Here is an 18,840-nt window from a genome sequence, read left to right as displayed (position 1 = left end):
CCGGGAAAGCCGACAGTTACTCAGCTGGTGGCCTCCGGTTGCTGGTCAGGTACCGTGTGCCGCGCGATCGGAGGTGACCGTTCCGTAGGGCTGAGTCAGTCCCGTCCGGTTGACGTAATGGAGGACACAGAGGTCGGGAGCACAACGGCAGGGGCACGCCGACAGGGCTGAAGAAGGAAAGTCGAGCCAGAATACTTGCAAGCGGCGGTGACGGGCTGCATTCGTAGCCGCGGGCGGGCTGTCTGCCTTTCACGTCCGAAAAGTGGGCACGTTTCCTTCTCTTCTATGACACATCCCCCAATACCTGCACAAGCCTTCGGGCTTCGTGTGCATGCCATGGGCAAAAATGTCCCAGCTCTTCCTCTTGTCACAAAGAAATGCGCTTGTCCTTGTAACAAAGCCATTACCCCCAATCTGTGGCAGGGTGGCCGTCACCTGCTCTGCCGTCAGACACGTGGGTGAACATATCTGCTCGCCGACCCTGAAGTTTCAGCAGGCGCCTCAAGGCCGTGTTGTCTAGACTAGATCGCATGGTCATCGGCAATTATGAGACCGGCAACCGGCCATGGCTGAAACCCTAATGCAATGATGAACGGGAGGCCCCAGTAACGGGATGGTCGGGTATGGTCGGGACCAGGAAGCGATTCTTCCTCTCGTTCTGCTATTGTGAACTAGGGACGGCCCAAGTCAACTTCGGATGTAAGTGGATGTGGGCTAAGTCATGACAGACATGCAGGAGGCCTCTGTCACGGCCGTCTGAAGCCGCTGTAAGACGGTAGGAATCTGTTCTGACTTCGAGGAGATCCAGGTGACTTCCACAGGGAGTCGGAGGCCTCCCTGTGGAGGAGGCAGAACCATGCGACGACTTTGTATGATGGGTAGGAAGGTGAACAGGAGGAAGCCCAAACTATGCAAGGATCGTGTGCAATAAAGAGCCAAGGCCCAGCAGGAGGCCCCGGCATGCCCGAGATTGGGCGGGCGATCTGATGCCGCGCCGCGTACTGCAGATGTCCTGAAATGATGAGGTCTGCGGTGCCACGGGAGATCTTCATCATGATACATGTCAACACACCGCCGTATATTGAGAGATTCCTTCTCTTGAGAGCAGGAGGGCTCGTTATTTTTTCTGTCGTGACTGGGAGCATATCCCAGCCCGCAGCTGAGAGGAGGCTTTCGTGATCGTGTGGTCAACCAGTAATACAAAGATTAGTAATGCACTTTGTACACTGTGCTGTTTGATGGTCTGGGTTCGCGGTACGGTAGGCCAAGGGATTACTAGATTACCCGCAGGCAAAGTTAACATAACTCCGTTTGGCGTCATTTAAGTGCCTTGTTCATATTCCATGACAGCTGCCGACATTGAGTAAGGAACTTCTGTGAACTTGGCGATGTTTATGAGCGCTGGTGTTGTAATGAAATCTTCGTGTCCTGAAAATGAAATATACGTCCTCGATAATGTACCGCACATATATTTTCGAAACGGGTTGGCTCACTTTTAGTTCGGAGAAGTGAGAGATTCCAGAAACAAACACGTGGCTAACTTCGTCATAGTTAAATTTACCAAGAACGAATGCTCGGATTTTTACGTATTGTATCACAAAGAAGCCACAGAATGGAGACGTTTATGCGTTGGGAGACATTTTCAGACAGAGGCCTTTTTGCCGTGTGGGTTCAACATGACCGGCCAGCCTTCGTTCCAAACCTTACCTAGAACCGGTGAACGTGGGTAAAGTGCGCAGCATCTTGCGATGTCCGTCGCGCTGCTCGATTACCCAGAGCCGTCCACAGTTGCAAAAGGCATGAGTTGCGGCTGCTGGTTGTCGCGGAACGTCTGGCGCCTCGTCGTCTGCGGCGCATGCGCCGTGTGGGGCTTCTCGGCAGTCTCAAGTCGTGACATCCGTCGGGGCTTAGCAGTCTACGGCAGCCGGTTATGAGTGGAAAGTACGGTGGTGCTGCACTGATGACGCCAGGCACCCCCTCCCCCTGTGGCCTTCTTGCCACGTCCACGCGGCGACCAGAAATCAATATGGGCCTCTGAGAACAGCAGGTAACGCTGCCCACCTGCCCGCCGAAGCATGACCAGTAGAAGGATATATGTACACGTAGTATTCCACATAAGCCAAACAATCTGACAAGCGATGACAGTTTGCACAGCATGCAACGTGTACGGCAATGAGTTGAGAACAGCACATACTGCAGCGAATGTCCCAATGTACAGGACCGGGAAGCGCTGAGGAACGACACGACATGAACGTCGCATACAACAAAAGCAAGGACGCTGAGTCGAGCACGCGCAAAATATCACAGACGCTCGACACCACCCAGCTGGGCTGCGGGACAGCTGGCGAGACGCGACGGCACACCCCCGTGGCGGCGAAGGCGGACACCCTCCCGACCCGCCGTCGTCCGACGAGGCGGCGCGACAGCATCACTCGCCGCCCAGCACCCGGCCGCCGGGCGCCGCTGACTAGAACTCACTCGCGCGGCCCGCGGCCCGCCTACACCACATGGTCGTCCAGCTTGCCGCCGAGCTCGCCGTTGGAGACGGTCGGGCCGGCGCCGTTCTCGCGGCCGATCAAGCCGAGCTTCTCGGAGCGCTGGCGGCGGCGGGCTGCCTTCAGCCGGCGCCCCTTGTGCGGCAGCGCGTACCGCAGGCGCTCCCAGAAGAGGGCGTCGCCCCACTTGAGATACGTGTTCATGCTGATGTAGAGCCGCAGCTCGGGGTCCATGCCGGCCGGGTCGGGCAGCTCGCCATACACCACCACGATCACTCGGTTGCGCTTGTCGTTGAGCGCCTGCTTGTGCGCCGTGAGGAACTCCAGCCGGCCCCACTCGCTGCGAATGAAGTTCTGCGACATGACGACGATCACGCGCCGTGAGTCCTGCACCGACTGCTGGATCTGGTCGGTGATCCACTCGCCGGCCAGCCAGTCGCGGAAGTGCAGGCACAGCGAGTACTTGGGCTCGCCCTGCTCCAGCTGCGGCACCAGCTGCTCCACCACGAACTCCTCGTCCAGGTGCGAGTAGCTGACGAACGCGTCGTACTTCTTGTCGGCGTCCAGCTCCTCCTCGGTGACCAGCCAGAGGCAGAGATTGTGCGCGTACAGCCACACCTTGATCATCTCGCCGTGTCGGTGGTAAACGATAGAGAAAAGCAGCAGGAAAATGGCAATGACGAACGCCACCACGCAGACGGCCACGATGGTGGCCGTGTGCGAGGGGCACAGGTCGGTCGGCTGCATCTCCAGCAGGCTCCGGTTCTGGCCGGCGCACGTCATCTGATCAGCGTCCACGATGCGCAGCGTGTCTCGACTAACGTGCAGCTGCAGATACTGGTGCAACGGTATCAGAGCACAGTCGCACGCGTACGGGTTGTGTCCCAACCACACCTGGGTCTCGTTGTTCTCGGCGGCGTCTAGGAGCTCGAGGAAGTGCTTGCCGATGTGAGAGATGTTGTTGTACTGCACGCTCAGCCGTAGCAGGCCAGGCGGGAGCAGGTCGGGCGTCAGCTCGCTGATGGCGTTGTGGTTGAGCTGGATGTTGAAGAGCGGCGTCGGCGGCCGCGTCTCGTTCGACGAGGGCGGCGCCGTCGCCAGCGTCATGTTGAGCCGCCGAATCTGCGCACCCTCGACGCGCAGCGTGAGGCCAAAGGAGGCCGGCAGGTCGTCGAGTTCTGGCAGCGGACCGGCCGGCACCTGCGGGCACGACACAACTACGGTGCTATCGCTGGGATGCACCACGCAGCTGCAGCCCGGCGTGCAGCCGACTTCGTACGCGCAGAGCAGGTGGTCGGCCGACACGCTGCTGAAGCGCCTGCCGGCCAACGGAGCCGGCCGGGCGCACCGCAGGTCGTCCGTCGCCAGCTGGAACGAGTTGTCCGTCGGCTCGGTGTCGGCGAACGGCCCGCTCCGCTCCAGGAACTGCTTCAGAGTGACCGCGTTACAGTCGCAGACGAACGGGTTGTCGGCGAGGTGGATCCGGTTCTGCGCGCTCGGGTTCTGAAGCGGGGCCGTCAGGGACATGTAAATGGTGGAGACGTTGTTGTGCTGCATGTATATATCGGCATCTCGGCAGACGAAATTGAAGTCGGCAATCTGCAGAATATCCAGCAAGTTGTGGCGCAGGTCGAGCCTCTTAAGCTTCAGCAGATTCAATAGTATTTCATAGGGGATCTGGTCAATCTTGTTGTGCTGCAGGCGCAGTTCTTGAATCTGTCCGATTTCGGCGAAAGCCGGCTCATATGCATCCATCCACAGACTGTTGTTGGATAGATCAAGCAGCGTCAGGCTCTTCGCTAGTCCCACGAACGAGCCCCGGCCAAGGGATGTCAAGTCGTTGTCCTGCATGAAGAGCCGCCCCAACGCGGGCGTATGAGCGAACATCTCCGCCGGGAAACTCGCCAGCCCGTTGTCGTGGAGGTACAACGTGTCCAGGCTGACCAGATCCCTGAGCAGGCCGGCAGGCAGCGTGCGCAACCGGTTGCTGCTCAGGTCCAGGTTCCGCAGGTTCCGCAGACCGGCAAACGTGTTGTCCGGCAAGTCCGACACCTGGTTGTGGTCAATTGTCAGGTTCTTCAGCGAGACCAGCCCGCTGAATAGGCCGTCCGGCAGCTGCTGCAGACCCAGCCGGTCGATCATCAGCAGCTCGAGCTGGTCCAGGCCTCTGAAGATGCCGGCCGGCAGGGTGGACAGGTTGCCAACGACCACGTGACCGTTGACACGCAGTAGCTTTAGCCGCGGCGTGCTCTGGAACAGCGACTCCGGCAGCGAGCGCAGCGCGTTACACTCCATGCGCAGCACCTCCAGACTGGGCAGCGGCGCGAACACGTCGGCCGGCAGCGTCTCCAGCTGGTTTTTGTACAGGTCCAGGTGGCGCAGCCGCGCCAGGTCGCGGAAGTGGGCCCTGCTGAGCGTGCGCAGGCTGTTCCGTCCCACGGACAGCCGCGTCAGATTGTGCAAACCGTGCAGGAGCGCCGTCGGCAGCCGGCCGGCGTTCAAGTTCCACACGCCGAGGCGGCGCAGGCGCGGCGTCGGCCGGAACAGTCCCTCCGGCAGGCTGACGTTGGTGCCTGTGATGGTGAGGTTGTGCAGGTCACCGACCGAGCCGAAGAAGTCGTCGTGCAGCTCGATGCGCGTCAGGCTGTCCAGGTGCAGCGTGACCACGTCGACACCGTCCATGAAGTCTGCCGGCATGGTGTCGTTGAGCACGTCGTGCGATTGCACCTTCACCAGCTCGACGCCGGTAAGGCCGAGTCGTCGGAAGAAGTCCCGTAGACGACCGGCCGGTAGCGGGCACAGACTGAGCACCACGTTGCTTACGTCGCCCAGGCGCAGGTCCAGGTCGAACAGCGCCTCGTAGTCCTCAGCGCGCGCCAAGAGCGGGTTGCACCAGATGAGCAGGCGCGAGTCAGCCCCGGCCGACGCGTTGGTGTAGGACAGCCGCAGCCGGTACTCCTGCTCGTGCAGGCAGAGCACGCCGATGCTGGCCGAGCTGGGAGTGGTGCGCTGGCAGTGCAGCCGCGGGTCGGCCGCCGCCGCCAGCGCCACCGCCAGGGGCGCCAGCGTCGCGGCCAGCCAGCGCCGCAGCATGGCGCCGCCGGACTTCCGGCGCGCGAGGCGCGGTCGATGGAGCGCCGCTCGGCCCCCGTCAGCCGCACCGGACCTTTCCGGCGCAGTTGGATCCTCCGTCGACGCCGCGGATAGCGGCCGATGGCGCAGCTCCCGTGGGTGCGACGAGCCCTGCGAAGTGAAAGGTCGCGTGTTAGTCGGCTGGCGCTGGTGGGACAGACGGCCGTCTCCGCTGGCGCTGATGCGGACAGACGGCCGTCTCCGCTGGCGCTGATGCGGACGAACGGCCGTCTCCGCTGGCGCTGATGCGGACAGACGGCCGTCTCCGCTTAGCGTCGCCAATGAAATAGCCGCGTTACCGGGAAAGGAATGGTGGCTACTACCGCTCCTAAGTGGATTGAGCGCTGCGACCTCCCCGCAACGAGGCAAAAGTGATGCCGACGACGACGGCTGTTGGTGCATGTCAAAGAAAACTTTGGACATGAAACGACATGAAGTCATCAGCTCATATGAAGTGGTGTTGCGAGAGGTGGGACGGAATGGGCAGTTTTCAGCACCAACAGCGTCGGCAGGTATTTGAGGCAAGCATTCAAAGCCCACAATACGGGGAATGCTACACGTTCTCCTTGATTACCTTCCAAGAACACACGAGGTCATCAGTTACTTGCTCCCGCCTATTCGCGTGGGCTTGAGTTACTGGCTGACAATTAAGTGAGTCTTGAGCATGATCTGCTCGCTGCTTACTTAATGAGATCGGCTCGCTCAGCGCCATACCCAGCATCGCCCAGCCTTAACCGCGATGCATGAAGCTGGACTGACGACAGGAACAAATAACCGCACCGGCGCGTGACAGCGCAAGGCGGTAGTGCGGTACTGTTCCCTCAAAACAGCTGTCGTCTCCCGATGCATCGTTCTATATTCCAACCGCCGATTTCAGTATTTAATCTACCCCTCCCGTTCCAATCCCCTCGGAGAGGGACCTTCTCCGAAGTCGCCGCAAGAGGACCGTAAGTCATGCTGCACGACACGCATTTTTCTTGAAGCCTCGCAACATTGCGGAGCCCGGTCCGTTGCCAGGCGCCTGCCGCCAGTTCTTAACCTCATCGGGCCGGCCAAGGCAAACAAAGGCCCGCTGAGCCTGCGCTAGCAGAAAGATGGCTTCTCTGCTGGCCTGGGGAGCGCGAGCCCGATTCCTTGAAGGGCACGTGCTGACAGTAAGGATGTACATCGCCGACAAGGCGCACGAGAGCGGTTTTACTTTCGTCTGGAGAGGCTTTTTTTAGTCGGACAGGTTATGTGTAGATGCACGCCACGGGTAAACGTACTCGTGAGTCCCTACCACATGAGACGAACAACGCCGTCAATAAACAAAAGGCATTTGACCCCCATCACGAGACCGAAAGTGGGTCGTTTGTGCAATGCGTCTAGTGTTGACCCAGCCGTTTCGTTAAGTGCACGGCAGGCCCGCATTAGGCCCGAGGTCATTCTCCGTTTGCAGTTGGACGAGGGCGGGCCGCAGTTCTATACAGAGCGCCGCGCCAGAGCCACGGCTTGACACGTGAGGACGCGCTCCCTACAGCTGGCAATGGTGGACTGTCGGTGGCCGTGACACAAGCTACGAAACGGCGATAGCCGACTGGCCCCACACCGCTCGGAGAAGCCTAGAAGGCCGGCCGGCGGGTGGGGACCCACCGCCTTCGTCGCATTCTACCTCAGTCCAGTTTTCAGAAGGCCTTGGAGGTTCTGGTTTCTCGGCAATACGGGCCTGAGGTCCTGGAAGAGGGGCAGATGACGTGCCCCTCACAGCGCCGGTTCCGTCACCGGCCTGCACAGATTCAGGCTCGTAAGATCGAGTCACGTAATGAATGACGTCACAAGCCTCAGTGACTACGGCAGGGGAGACAGCCGGAGGAAGATTCGGCGACCGCGCATGACGTAGGTAACGCGTCCCTTTCCTATTCCAGGCCGCTTTCGTCAGTTTTCTCAGCATGATGAGCCCTAAACCGAAACGCAAGCAACTAAATAGTTAATCCCCATGCGAACCTTGCTGAGGACAGCACACGCTAGACATCTTCTACCAGACAGCATACACCATATCGACGGCTCATCCGCAATCGCCAGTAACCAGTGACCAGCAGCGAGCGGTGCCCGCGGGCAGTCGCCAGTAACCAGTGATCAGCAGCGAGCGGTGCCCGCGGGCAGTCGCCAGTAACCAGTGATCAGTAGCGAGCGGCGTCCGCGGGCGGTCGCTAGTAACCAGTGACCAGTAGCGAGCGGCGCCAGCGGGCAGTCGCCAGTAACCAGTGACCAGCAGCGAGCGGCGCCCGCGGGCAGTCGCCAGTAACCAGTGACCAGTAGCGAGCGGCGTCCGCGGGCAGTCGCCAGTAACCAGTGACCAGTAGCGAGTGGCGTCCGCGGGCAGTCGCCAGTAACCAGTGATCAGTAGCGAGTGGCGTCCGCGGGCAGTCACCAGTAACCAGTGATCAGTGGCGAGCGGCGTCCGCGGGCAGTCGCCAGTAACCAGTGACCAGTAACGAGCGGCGTCCGCGGGTGGCGCTCGGCCTCCGCTCGCGTGCGTCCGTATCGTGATTGCCGGTCGGATAGCTATACGGGCGGGCCGTCCGCTGACGCATCCCCGTCTGTGTCGTGACGGAGCTCGGTCGGGGCCCGCTACGCCACCACCGGGTCTCCACCGATACAGCCAGCCACGGTACATGGCCGGCAGGCTTCTGCCAACAGTCAGCAACGGTACATGGCCGACAGGACTGCGCCGACACAGCTAGCAGCGGTACATGGCCGGCAGGCTTCTGCCAACAGTCAGCAACGGTACATGGTCGACAGGGCTCCGCCGACACAGTCAGCAACGGTACATGGTCGACAGGGCTCCGCCGACAGTCAGCAGCGGTACATGGTCGACAGGGCACGGCCGACAGGTCTCTGCCCACACAGTCAGCCGTGGTACCAGCAGAAGAGGCCTTCTGATATCACCGCTAGCCTTGTTATCACGCGCAAGACTCCGGAACACAGGCAGCCAGCCAGCTACAGCATCGAAGTCTGACGGCGAGCCACCCTGCCGCCGGCTATACTCTGCTAATACAGTCACCCACGGCCATACTTTGCTAGCATAGCTACCACGGTCATACTCTGCTAATATAGCTACCACGGCCATACTCTGCTAACATAGCTACCCGCAGCACCACTGACAGTGCAGATGGCGTATATCGTGGTCTGTCCGGCAACCGAAACTATTTCCGGGCATTCTACCCAGTAGACAGATTCGGAAGCTACCAGTCTACCTAATCCCGGCGTGTTTGAATGCCAATTGCCTTCATTAAAACCTATCATACTTTCATGCTCCGAAGTCGTTTTCCTCATACTTGTGGATGGAGATGTGCTTCCGGCAGCTACGGGCGTGAACACCGTCCTTCCAGCTGATTCTGTACCAACGTTTATGACGATTCTCTGCTGCCTGCACAGAGGTCATGTCCTCGCAGTTCTCCCACACTCAAGGAACGGTGGAAGACCTACAGAGTTCTGATCGGGAAATTGCCGTGTCGACTATTCCGTGCGTCAGTGATGTGCGAGACAGTTTTCCCGTCCCAGACAAGGCATTCGCCGTCCTAAGCGTGCCAGGCTCATGGCAAACATGGGCAACCCCGCATTTTCCTTGCGGCCTCTTTCGGTGATGATCGGTGAGGGACCTCACCTCCCGCTGCACTTATAAACTGTCCCCATCGCCAATGTATCGTGCTTTCGGTGATGATCGGTGAGGACCTCACCTCCCGCTGCACTTATAAACTGTCCCCATCGCCAATGTATCGTGCTTTCGGTGATGATCGGTGAGGACCTCACCTCCCGCTGCACTTATAAACTGTCCCCACCGCCAATGTATCGTGCTTTCGGTGATGATCGGTGAGGACCTCACCTCCCGCTACACTTATAAACTGTCCCCATCGCCAATGTATCGTGCTTTCGGTGATGATCGGTGAGGACCTCACCTCCCGCTGCACTTATAAACTGTCCCCATCGCCAATGTATCGTGCTTTCAGTAATGATCGGTGAGGGACCTCACCTCCCGCTACACTTATAAACTGTCCCCATCGCCAATGTATCGTGCTTTCGGTGATGATCGGTGAGGACCTCACCTCCCGCTGCACTTATAAACTGTCCCCATCGCCAATGTATCGTGCTTTCAGTAATGATCGGTGAGGGACCTCACCTCCCGCTACACTTATAAACTGCCCCCACCGCCAACGTATCGTGGTTTCGACTCCGATCAATGCCTTGTCTCATGAGCTATGCGCGGCAAGTTTGGTGGTCGGTCCAACGGCAGCTGTGTGGGAAGCGTCTCGGCCTCCCCAGAGAGCCCCGGCGAGCGCACACGTTTGTTATCTCGCGGCACAGCTTTGACGTGGGTGTTCTGCGACATCGCTGTCCCAGTGACGTCATTCGATGGTCGGCCTCGTAACGCCGTCACGGACGTGAGCGTGGTCCAAGCAACGGCGGTTAATAAACAGACCGGGCGGCCCAAAAAAACAGTCACGATGTTTACCTCCTGCATTTTTGTACAGACACTTCCCTTTTTTTTTTAAATCGCATACCTCCGAACGCATTCGACCGAAAAGCTATTGTTCTTCGTGCGATGTTAACCGGTGTTTCGAAAAAAAATATCACACGGTTCGAGATGCGTATTTTTTCCAACATCATGGAATCGAGAATAACCTCAGCAGTGGTAAAAAACCAGGCGGCAGTAGGTTTGACACCAGAACGTGTACCATGCAGACAAAGATGCAGTGATCTCGGTTGTTTGCTGACTGGCAGTTAAAAGTCTAATAGCAGACTAGTTTTGGGCTTGGTAAACGGGCAAATTCCTGACGAAGCCATCGCTTCGTGCCACACGTCGGGTCTAATTTCGTTTATTACGACAAACGAGTGCCCCAGTTTCGGGAAAAGTGGACATGTCGAAGGAGTGATGGGTCAATATATGCGACGCACGGGAGAAGTAAGCCATTAAAAATGAGTCAACACTCTTAGCTTGAACGAAACGCCGCTCAGTATGATGAAGTGCGGCCACGAGCCCAACTCTTTTGGGTGTGTTATTGGTGGATACCATGACGCAAGCAGGCCCGTGGAGATTTATATAACTGCTGTTTATCGCTATATATTGCGGCGAAAATCATAGGTTTGTGGTAGCTAGGGTGAATATAAAGAAAGTACAAGCACTTATCGCAGAATGGACATCAAAAGTCCAGCAAAAATATGCTTGCATGAAAAAATAGTGCGCGTGATCTCAATGTTCCACCACACAAAACCCTACCGAAAACCAGAAAGGCATGCTCGGTTGCTATTTTGCCATAGCGGCTGCTGCGAACAACTTCCAAAAAAACAAGTTATTGTGGGTGACAATTTTTTTCAGACAGGCTAGTTCTCCCCACCTTACTTCGCACCTTGCCCTACTCCAGTCATGCAGTGAGCGGAACGTGCCATTCCCGTGCGCTGACGGGATGGGGACGCCTTCGAGATCGTGGCCAGCGGCTTCCACTTTACAGCAAATGCCTTTGCTGACCCCCCGGGCCACCTGACATTTTCACGCAGCTCAGGAAGTGCTCTTTGGCATGCATTCGTTCACGTGGTAAGATGGCGGCCGGCAGAGCGAAATGGTGCTATTGATCCAGCCAACCGGAGCCTCAGCCGGCCCCTGGTGTAATAGCCTGCTCCCGTATTCCAGCAATGGCCCAGGGCCAGGCGGGATGGCCTTGGATGGCATGGCTGCTCCAGGCGGCGGCCCAAGCCCATCAGGCCTAGCGTTCGCGGCACGTTGCGATCAAAGGCCTCGAAGCTACCGCGCTTCTTCAAATAATGGGTTCATGGCGAAGTGGGCACATTCGTGCGTGGAGCGCACGCTTTTGATCCTTTGTGGACGGAACTCAGTGTGGACAGAGCCCCGTCACAGCCGCACGGCGCGGGGTCAGTGTGGACAGAGCCCCGCCAGAGCCGCACGGCGCGGGGTCAGTGTGGACAGAGCCCCGCCAGAGCCGCACGGCGCGGGGTCAATGTGGACAGAGCCCCGCCAGAGTCGCACGGCGCGGGGTCAGTGTGGACAGAGCCCCACCAGAGCAGCACGGCGCGGGATTCACCAGCGCAGGGCGCAGCCGTCGGTGCGAAAACCAGTCCAGCATCCGCAGGGCGCAGATACGTTGTTGATTAGCGTCGTGTCATGCGCCATGGTAAGCTTTACGTCGGACTTTCCGAAAATCTGGGGCTGAGCCCCATTTGGGTCTGAGCCTAAGCCATCTGAGGAGAGAGATCATAAGCCATTTTGCGAAATTGACACCTGCCTCCGTTCCAGCGTTGCCGCGAGTATCCCACTCCTACTTTGGATCCAAGTTAGATGGTCGTTTTTACACCCCCATAACAACTCAAAATTCGTCAACAGACGATGGGCCACCAGCCCTCGGCTGCATGCCGCAGTGGGTCCAGTGGTCTACAGTCTGTTGCGTCCCTATTGCTGGCAGTTATAACGCAGCAGGCTGCAGTCCCTGTGTAATGCACGCTGCGGAAGAAATTGAGCACACGCAACCGAGACACTGCAAGTCAGCGTGCTGAACAAAACCCCGGAGTCCCCGCCTTCCGAGAGGCCGCCCTCGCCGCTAATCCGCAGCTGGAGTGGTGCTGACCGCCCGCACGATGCGCGTGCACCGCAGCCGCCGGCGCCCTCGTCCCGTCGGATCCGGCCTGCCAGCGGGCGTCGCAGCTCGGACCGGGGCGGACGTGGTGTCGAGCGGCGCACCAGAGTCTGGGGTGCCGCCGCCTGTAATCTAGCGACGCTGCTCCTCCGCTTCCGGCACGCGGCGCCGGTCAGCGGCGCTGGCCGCGGCTGCGCACGCGGCGCCGGTCAGCGGCACTGGCCGCGGCTGCGCCGGCGGGGCGCCCACCCGGTCCAAGCCGCAGCCGACCACCGACACCTGATGCGCTCTTTGGTGACCTTCTCGCCGACGCGCGGAACGTGCTTTCGGCTATCGGCTCAAGCTCTCGCTCCTATATTGATGGCTTCATGGGTGAGTGCATGGGGACCATGTCCGAAGCACGATGTTGGAAAGGCAGAGCTCGTCTCGCTCCAGGTCTGGTCTTTGCGTGATTGCCTTCCCCTCCGCTCGGCATTCCGAATGTAACCACTAGCAGGACTCGATACCTGGCCCGCCCTACAATGGCTCACCCGTGTCACACCCGACCTTAAAAGGATGCCCGCCACCGCCATGCCGGGCTGCAAGGCTTGACAGCCCGGCGCCAACGCCCAACAAGCGCCAGATCCAGAACAATTCACACATAGGGCGTTCCAGACGAGCCTCAAATCACGTTACGCATGGAGAAGGAGGAGGATCTTGAGAAACGTGGCCGAGACGTCACACGGCAGGGGGAGTTTAGAAAACATACCATTATGCTCCGATTTGGTTCCCAATCATGCTAACACATGATACACTAATTCGACAGCATAACCAGGGAGAGGGCCTCTCAGCCAGTGTAACCGGCGCGTAGCCTGAAAGGAAGGGGTGGACACGGACACGATGGGTACATAATCTATGAACTGACCCTTAACTGGAACATGCATGCCATGAGCTCATGACACATCGGCGCACTGCAAGCCGCCGGCAAACAACAAACAAGCCGGGCTGTCAGACCAGAGGCTCCAGCCCCACGCCCCTGCTCCGCTCAGCCCGCGTTCCAGGACAGGGTCCGTTACGCTTTGATGCAAAGCTGTCGCAGCTAGCGAGCAGAAGCCGGCCGCGCAGGTCGGATGACGTTCTCTGGAGAGCCCAGTTTATGCGTAGTTGTGCTAGAACTGAAGCCGACCGTAACCCCCAAACGATGGAAACGATCTCGGCGTGGGCACTAGCAGGGATTAGTCACTGTTCTCGAAAGCCCGACAGCGTTTGGCGCTGGGGTTGCGGTTGCGACTTTGCTCAGCTGTGTTCCCTCAGCTTAGACGGAGCTCATAGACAGAAGCGTGACGTGGCCCGCCTAACTGGCCTTGTGATTGACTTACCAACGTCCAGCACAGACGCCAGCTGGCTCAGGACCAGGCGACCGACGTCCGTCGCGCCAGGGACAGCATGAGCCAAGCCTCTCTGTACTTCAGCACCGTCAGTACTAATGGTATGGAGAGAAGTACTAGCGTGGTGGGAACGCTTCGATACAAGACCACGGATAACGGGCTTCAGGCTTCCAGCCCCCAGCCAGGAGCTAGAACCTCCATAGGGTCCACAGCACGTAGACAAGTCATTGAACGTGTACATTTGCACAATCCCCGCAGATTTCAACATACTTTGCTGCTTAGTCCTCCATGATCTGGGACTTATTTATTGTTCAAAACCAAAAGCCCTTGAGATCTACCTGCGATCTGTGCCGCCGGACCCTTTAAAGTATACGACTCGCTTGAGAATCCGAGAGCGTTTACCTGCGTACCTGCACGTATTACGCCACCGACGGACAGACAGCGGGCACCACGAACAAAGAAGCAGCCGGCATCAGGCGGCGTCGTCATGAACTCCAGCATGACGTGGTTTTTGCTGGTTAGGAGTCAAACCATCCATTTTATGAGGGTCTTCTGAGAACAAAAAGTGATCGCCACCATCCCGCTGCTGATTGACCCCATCCGACAGCCAGTGTTATGCAGCAAAACCTACACCAGTGCTACGAAGCGAATTACAACATACTCGCGCACGTCGGAAATAATCGCATCATGTTGACTCTTGGGCCGAGAGCTAAGTAAATCCCATCGGACAGCGTCTGGGTAAGCTTGGACTGTTCCCAACGTTTATGCCTACGAGGTGCCACTTGGGAACGGCTTGAGCTGTCGCCTGGGTTTATGGGGCAGCCCATGGACCGGCTCTGCGGTCTGCTGCAGACTCGCAGGCCTGGACAGACACGTGCTCCATGGACGGCTGGTAAGATTTTATTTCACGAGCTGATCACAAGCTGAGCGACAGCTGTGTGACACAGATCGGGGTCGGAGCGCCTAGATTATCCCGCGTCACCGTGAAAAATGGCGACAATGTGTGACACTGGGAATGAAACCGTAAACCCACACAGTTACCATGCAGTATTGACACCAGGCGAGGCCATATGGCTGGGAGCACCGCCAACCGGTTAGCCCTGCGACCACCCGGGGCGCAGCAGCCCTGCACCATCTAAAACGCAGCGAGGGGGCCCCCGGCTTCTGCATGCCCCGAACGTGCCTCGCGCAAGGCAAACCATGCCCGCGTCTGCATCGCCATGTATACACGTGCTGATTCCAGAGACGAGCCAGCAGCGCCTGGACGCCAGCCATCTGCACTGCAATGAGGTGACGTATTGACGTGCTCTGAGCAAATGGAAACTAGAATTGGTAACGGCAGTCCGGCGGCGCGTCGACTGCCGTCATATGCTAACCGTCATACCGTAACCGTCATACGTTAACCGTAACTGCCGTCATATGACTGCCATATGTTAACGCCGCGCCTGATTATGATTTACTCCGCGACTACACCACTGAGCTCATGCCAATTACGCGCGCTCCCAGGCCGCTATATTTCGCGTAAGCCCGTGAACTGGCGAGTCTGGTGTGCTGACTAGCTGCATGCCTGCCGGCAGAGTGCTAATCTGCACTGCTCTGCAAGACGCGTGCTAGGTGATTTCCTGATGGTAAGCATGACATCGCAACTTCCTACTCGGAAACCTGTTACGAATTACGTAGGCGGGAAACAATGCTTATGCTGGTCTGTGCAGCTTAAAAAGAGCTATCAACGGTATCTCAGAAATGTTTACTTACATTCCACGGACTTATTCAGTGCACTTGTGCAATCTTTCTCATTGCATTGGCTATTCAGATGAGGCATTGAGATTTCGTACCATTTAGCGGCTATTTTTCATTGGTGTTTTACAGCACATGTCGAGAGACGACTCGCGTGCCCTTTGGTCGGCGATCCTTCTCGCTCGATGCTATCAAACATCAACCTCAGACGTAAACCATCGCTGTGTGTGTGAGGCTGCACCAGCAATGCAGGCTGGACAGCCAGCTGACGCCAGCTTTCCTGCCTACGGTCCATATTCTACAGTCTACACGTATCACGCACACATGCCAGGCTCCTTCAGCACCGTTGCAACCATGGCTGGTTCGGCACTAACGGTGCCGCGCAGTCAGCACTAACACAACTGCGCCGCAGGTCGACCGGACTGACGACACAGACCTCGACCTTTAGCTGGGAGGTGCCCAGTGGACCGCACCGAGAACTTGTGGTCAGCGGGGCAGGCCTTGCTTTGACGGTGAAAACGTGCTGACTGAGGAAGCAAATGAAAACGAATGGGAGCTCGGCGCGCGGCGTCAGCGGACTCACGAACGGTCATCCCTATGCGTCACCCACACATACAGTTTTTGGGGTCGCATCAGCCGCTTCCACAGCCCCACGCCGTCGCCCCCGCTGATCGTTCCATACAGAGCACCCCCGAAGACCGTCCCATACACTGCCGGCAGGGCCTCAGACACTGCCGGCCGGCCGCCACGCCGGCGCGGATCGACGGTCATGTTTACCCGGAAACGCCCCCGGACCCGGACACAGGACAGGCTCCGTGGCGGGGGCGGAGCGTCCGGCGGCGCCGTGGCACAGCTCGGCACACACACGCCCACACCGGGTCGGCGCTAGTCCCGCATCCGTCCCGCGCATCCGTGCGGCACACACGACAGCGCCGCCACCTCCCGTGATGAGCACGCGGGCCGCACGAGTCCGCGCTCCTCCTCGGAAGCTCGGCACGAGCGCCTGTGAGGCCCCGCGTCCGTTTAGTGTCGTTCTGGCCATTACGTAACTGGAACCAGGCCGGCCGGCCCCGTGGGCGTGTTCTGGGTAGTTTGGGGTCCACCCGTGGCGCCGTCCGCAGCGGGAGCACGGCGTCAGCCGCGCCGCGGGCGAGGCTCGTGTGCAAACAGGCTCCTCGGGAGAGAGCACACATCGGGCACATACTTCGGCGAAGGCGGGACGGCGCGGAAAACCCGGGTCAGACACGCCGACCCGCGGCTGGGCGCGGGCACGGTGCCGAGCGACCTCCGACGAGGCGCCGAGGGTCGCTCCCTCTGCCCTCTCTTAGAGTCCCGTCACGTCAACGCTCGGCAACAGCGACTGGTCACGCGGAGCGCGGCGCGGTTTCATTGGAAGTTGCGTCATCCGCTGTCACAGTGTTCCCAGTCTGACCCGGCGGCGATCTCGCGGAACCGCCGCCGCTACCGTGAAGACCTTGCCTAGAGTCCGAAGCACGTTATCAGCCGCCTGGCCCCCTGTGCAGCACGCCATTCGCCGCCGGTGCCGCCCGCCGAGGCGGCGCGGCGAGCCGGCCCATCGGCGGAGCGCGGCGGGCGCGCCGGTCCCGCCCGCTCCACCACGCACCACACAGCGGTGACTCACGGCCCGACAACAGCCGCCGCCGGACGGGCCCGGCTCGGCCCGTGTCACCCCACCGGCGGGGGAGGGGCCACAAAGCACCGAGCACACCGGCGGCACTGCGGTGGTTCCCCGTCCAGCTGGAAATCACCGCAGAGGCGCGGCCCACCTGTCGCTCGCTGGATGGGTGGGGCGCCGTGGCGGCGAGCCCGAGCGCCCGGAGCTTTTGCGTCGTGAGCCGGGCGTCACCCATTGATCGGGCGGATCAGGCGGATCAGGCGGATCAGGCGCCGACTGTCACGCATCGGCCGGCCCTGACCTGCACGTGGTGACAGCCGCCAAATTAGCGACCGCATCGACCGGGCACAGTCTGCCGTAGTCCCGGGCGCGCGGCGTGCTCGCCAGATCGGGCGGGTGCCGTGACCCGTGCCAAATCCGCTCACCAGTCCGCGGCCAACACGAACGTGCTGTCCCGCCCGGAGCCCCGCCGATCAGAGCGGCAGACTGCACTGGTTGCCCGGCGCACCGCTGGATGGTGCGCGCCGTTTCGACGAGTCAGTGCGGCCGCCGGTGTGACCCAGCCTGCTCAGGGCGGAGGGCAGGGTCCGAGAGGCGACGCCAGCGATACGTGAACGCCGGCATCAGACGGCCAACGACACACGACCACGCGACCCGAGACTGGAGGGGAGCGAACGCTGCCGTTGGGCAACACCGCGCCGTCGGCCTTGGGCCTTCCGTGAACTGTCATCAGGTCACTGTCGCTGCCAGGCTCCGCGCACCAACACAGCTTTGCCGCGTCCCATGGGCCCAGTCCACAAGCACACCTCATGCACGTACCTTCGCGATGCGTTTCCCCGCTGTACTCTCTGTCGCGTCGCGACACGTCTCTCGCCGTGGAAGCAGCGTGCGGCCGCCGCCGACTCGACACCGCGCTCTCCACAGTCAGCACTGCGGCGGGGCAGCGCACACGCCCGAGCCGCCGCTCGGGCCGTGACGTCACCCGTTTCCCGCTGACGTCACGGTCGGCGGTATGCGCCTGGCCCGGCCGGGCCGGCGGGCCGGCGAGGGCCGCCGTCTAGGGACGGCGAGGACGTCAACAGCGACGCGAACGCCTGCGGCCGGCCCCGAGGCGGGCAGCGCAGGGCGGCGGGAGAGGTCGACAAACAGCCCGACCCTCGGCACGCTCTCACCCGGCCCCCGGCAGCCCGGCCCCCGGCACGCCGGGATGGACGACCGCGGCCGGCGGCCGGGCACGGTCGGAGGCCGGACTGGACGGCCGACGCCGTCGGAATCCCAGTGCACAGAGCACTGGGTGGGGTGCTGCCAGTGGCGTAGCAAGGATCTTGCCCAAGGGGGGGGGGGCAAATCGGGGCATAGGGGACCGTCTAAGTCAGGGGGCTCACTTCGTCGTTATTGGGAAACGTTTCTTGACTCGATGGAACTTTTTAGGCTCGGGGCTCCATTTTGGTGCCTGGCAAGCCCATTCGTTGATTGTTTAGAAACCTTCCGGACATAAAAAAATACAAAAAGCACTGGGACCTTCGACTCCAGTGTGGTCTTCAGCTCCGCCAGCCCCAAGGCAGCGGGCATGACCTCAACAGCCCCGCCCGTGGCAACGCCACTGGGTGCTATAGTCAGCACAGCAACCACAGGCCATGTCTTCGTCCGCTCCACATCGCGTGATCCCGTGCTCCGAAACATGCAAGGGCATAAAAACATTCCCCACAATGGATGGAATAAACATGCCGAAACCAATTCTATCCATGCATCGTTGTAATGTCAGTGCTAAGCTTTCGCGAGAAAATGATGGATCATTGCCCACCCAACACCCATTGTTCCCACGCTGATGGCGGCGTGCTTGGAAT

General features: G+C 59.8%; 1 protein-coding gene across 1 annotated transcript; it reads right to left on the bottom strand.

Annotated features, from left to right (window-relative positions):
• Nucleotides 1-1,092: 1,092 nt before the first annotated feature.
• On the bottom strand, nt 1,093-17,911 carry LOC119101370 (protein toll-like). The gene is made up of 2 exons (XM_037224700.1): nt 17,813-17,911; nt 1,093-5,738 (listed from the first exon to the last, which is right to left on the bottom strand). The coding sequence occupies exon 2, from the start codon at nt 5,586-5,588 to the stop codon at nt 2,499-2,501; it is 3,090 nt and encodes a 1,029-aa protein (XP_037080595.1). The 5' UTR covers nt 5,589-5,738; nt 17,813-17,911; the 3' UTR covers nt 1,093-2,498.
• Nucleotides 17,912-18,840: the final 929 nt, after the last annotated feature.

This window comes from Pollicipes pollicipes, unplaced genomic scaffold (genome assembly GCF_011947565.3).
Source record: "Pollicipes pollicipes isolate AB1234 unplaced genomic scaffold, Ppol_2.1 Scaffold_4881;HRSCAF=5763_pilon_pilon_pilon, whole genome shotgun sequence".
NCBI classification, from domain to species: Eukaryota; Metazoa; Arthropoda; class Thecostraca; order Pollicipedomorpha; family Pollicipedidae; genus Pollicipes; species Pollicipes pollicipes.
This window is presented reverse-complemented; position numbering and strand designations above follow the sequence as displayed.

Coding starts and splice junctions, on each gene's coding strand:
- LOC119101370 (XM_037224700.1), bottom strand. CDS start 5,588: ATGCTGCGGCGCTGGCTGGCCGCGACGCTGGCGCCCCTGGCGGTGGCG.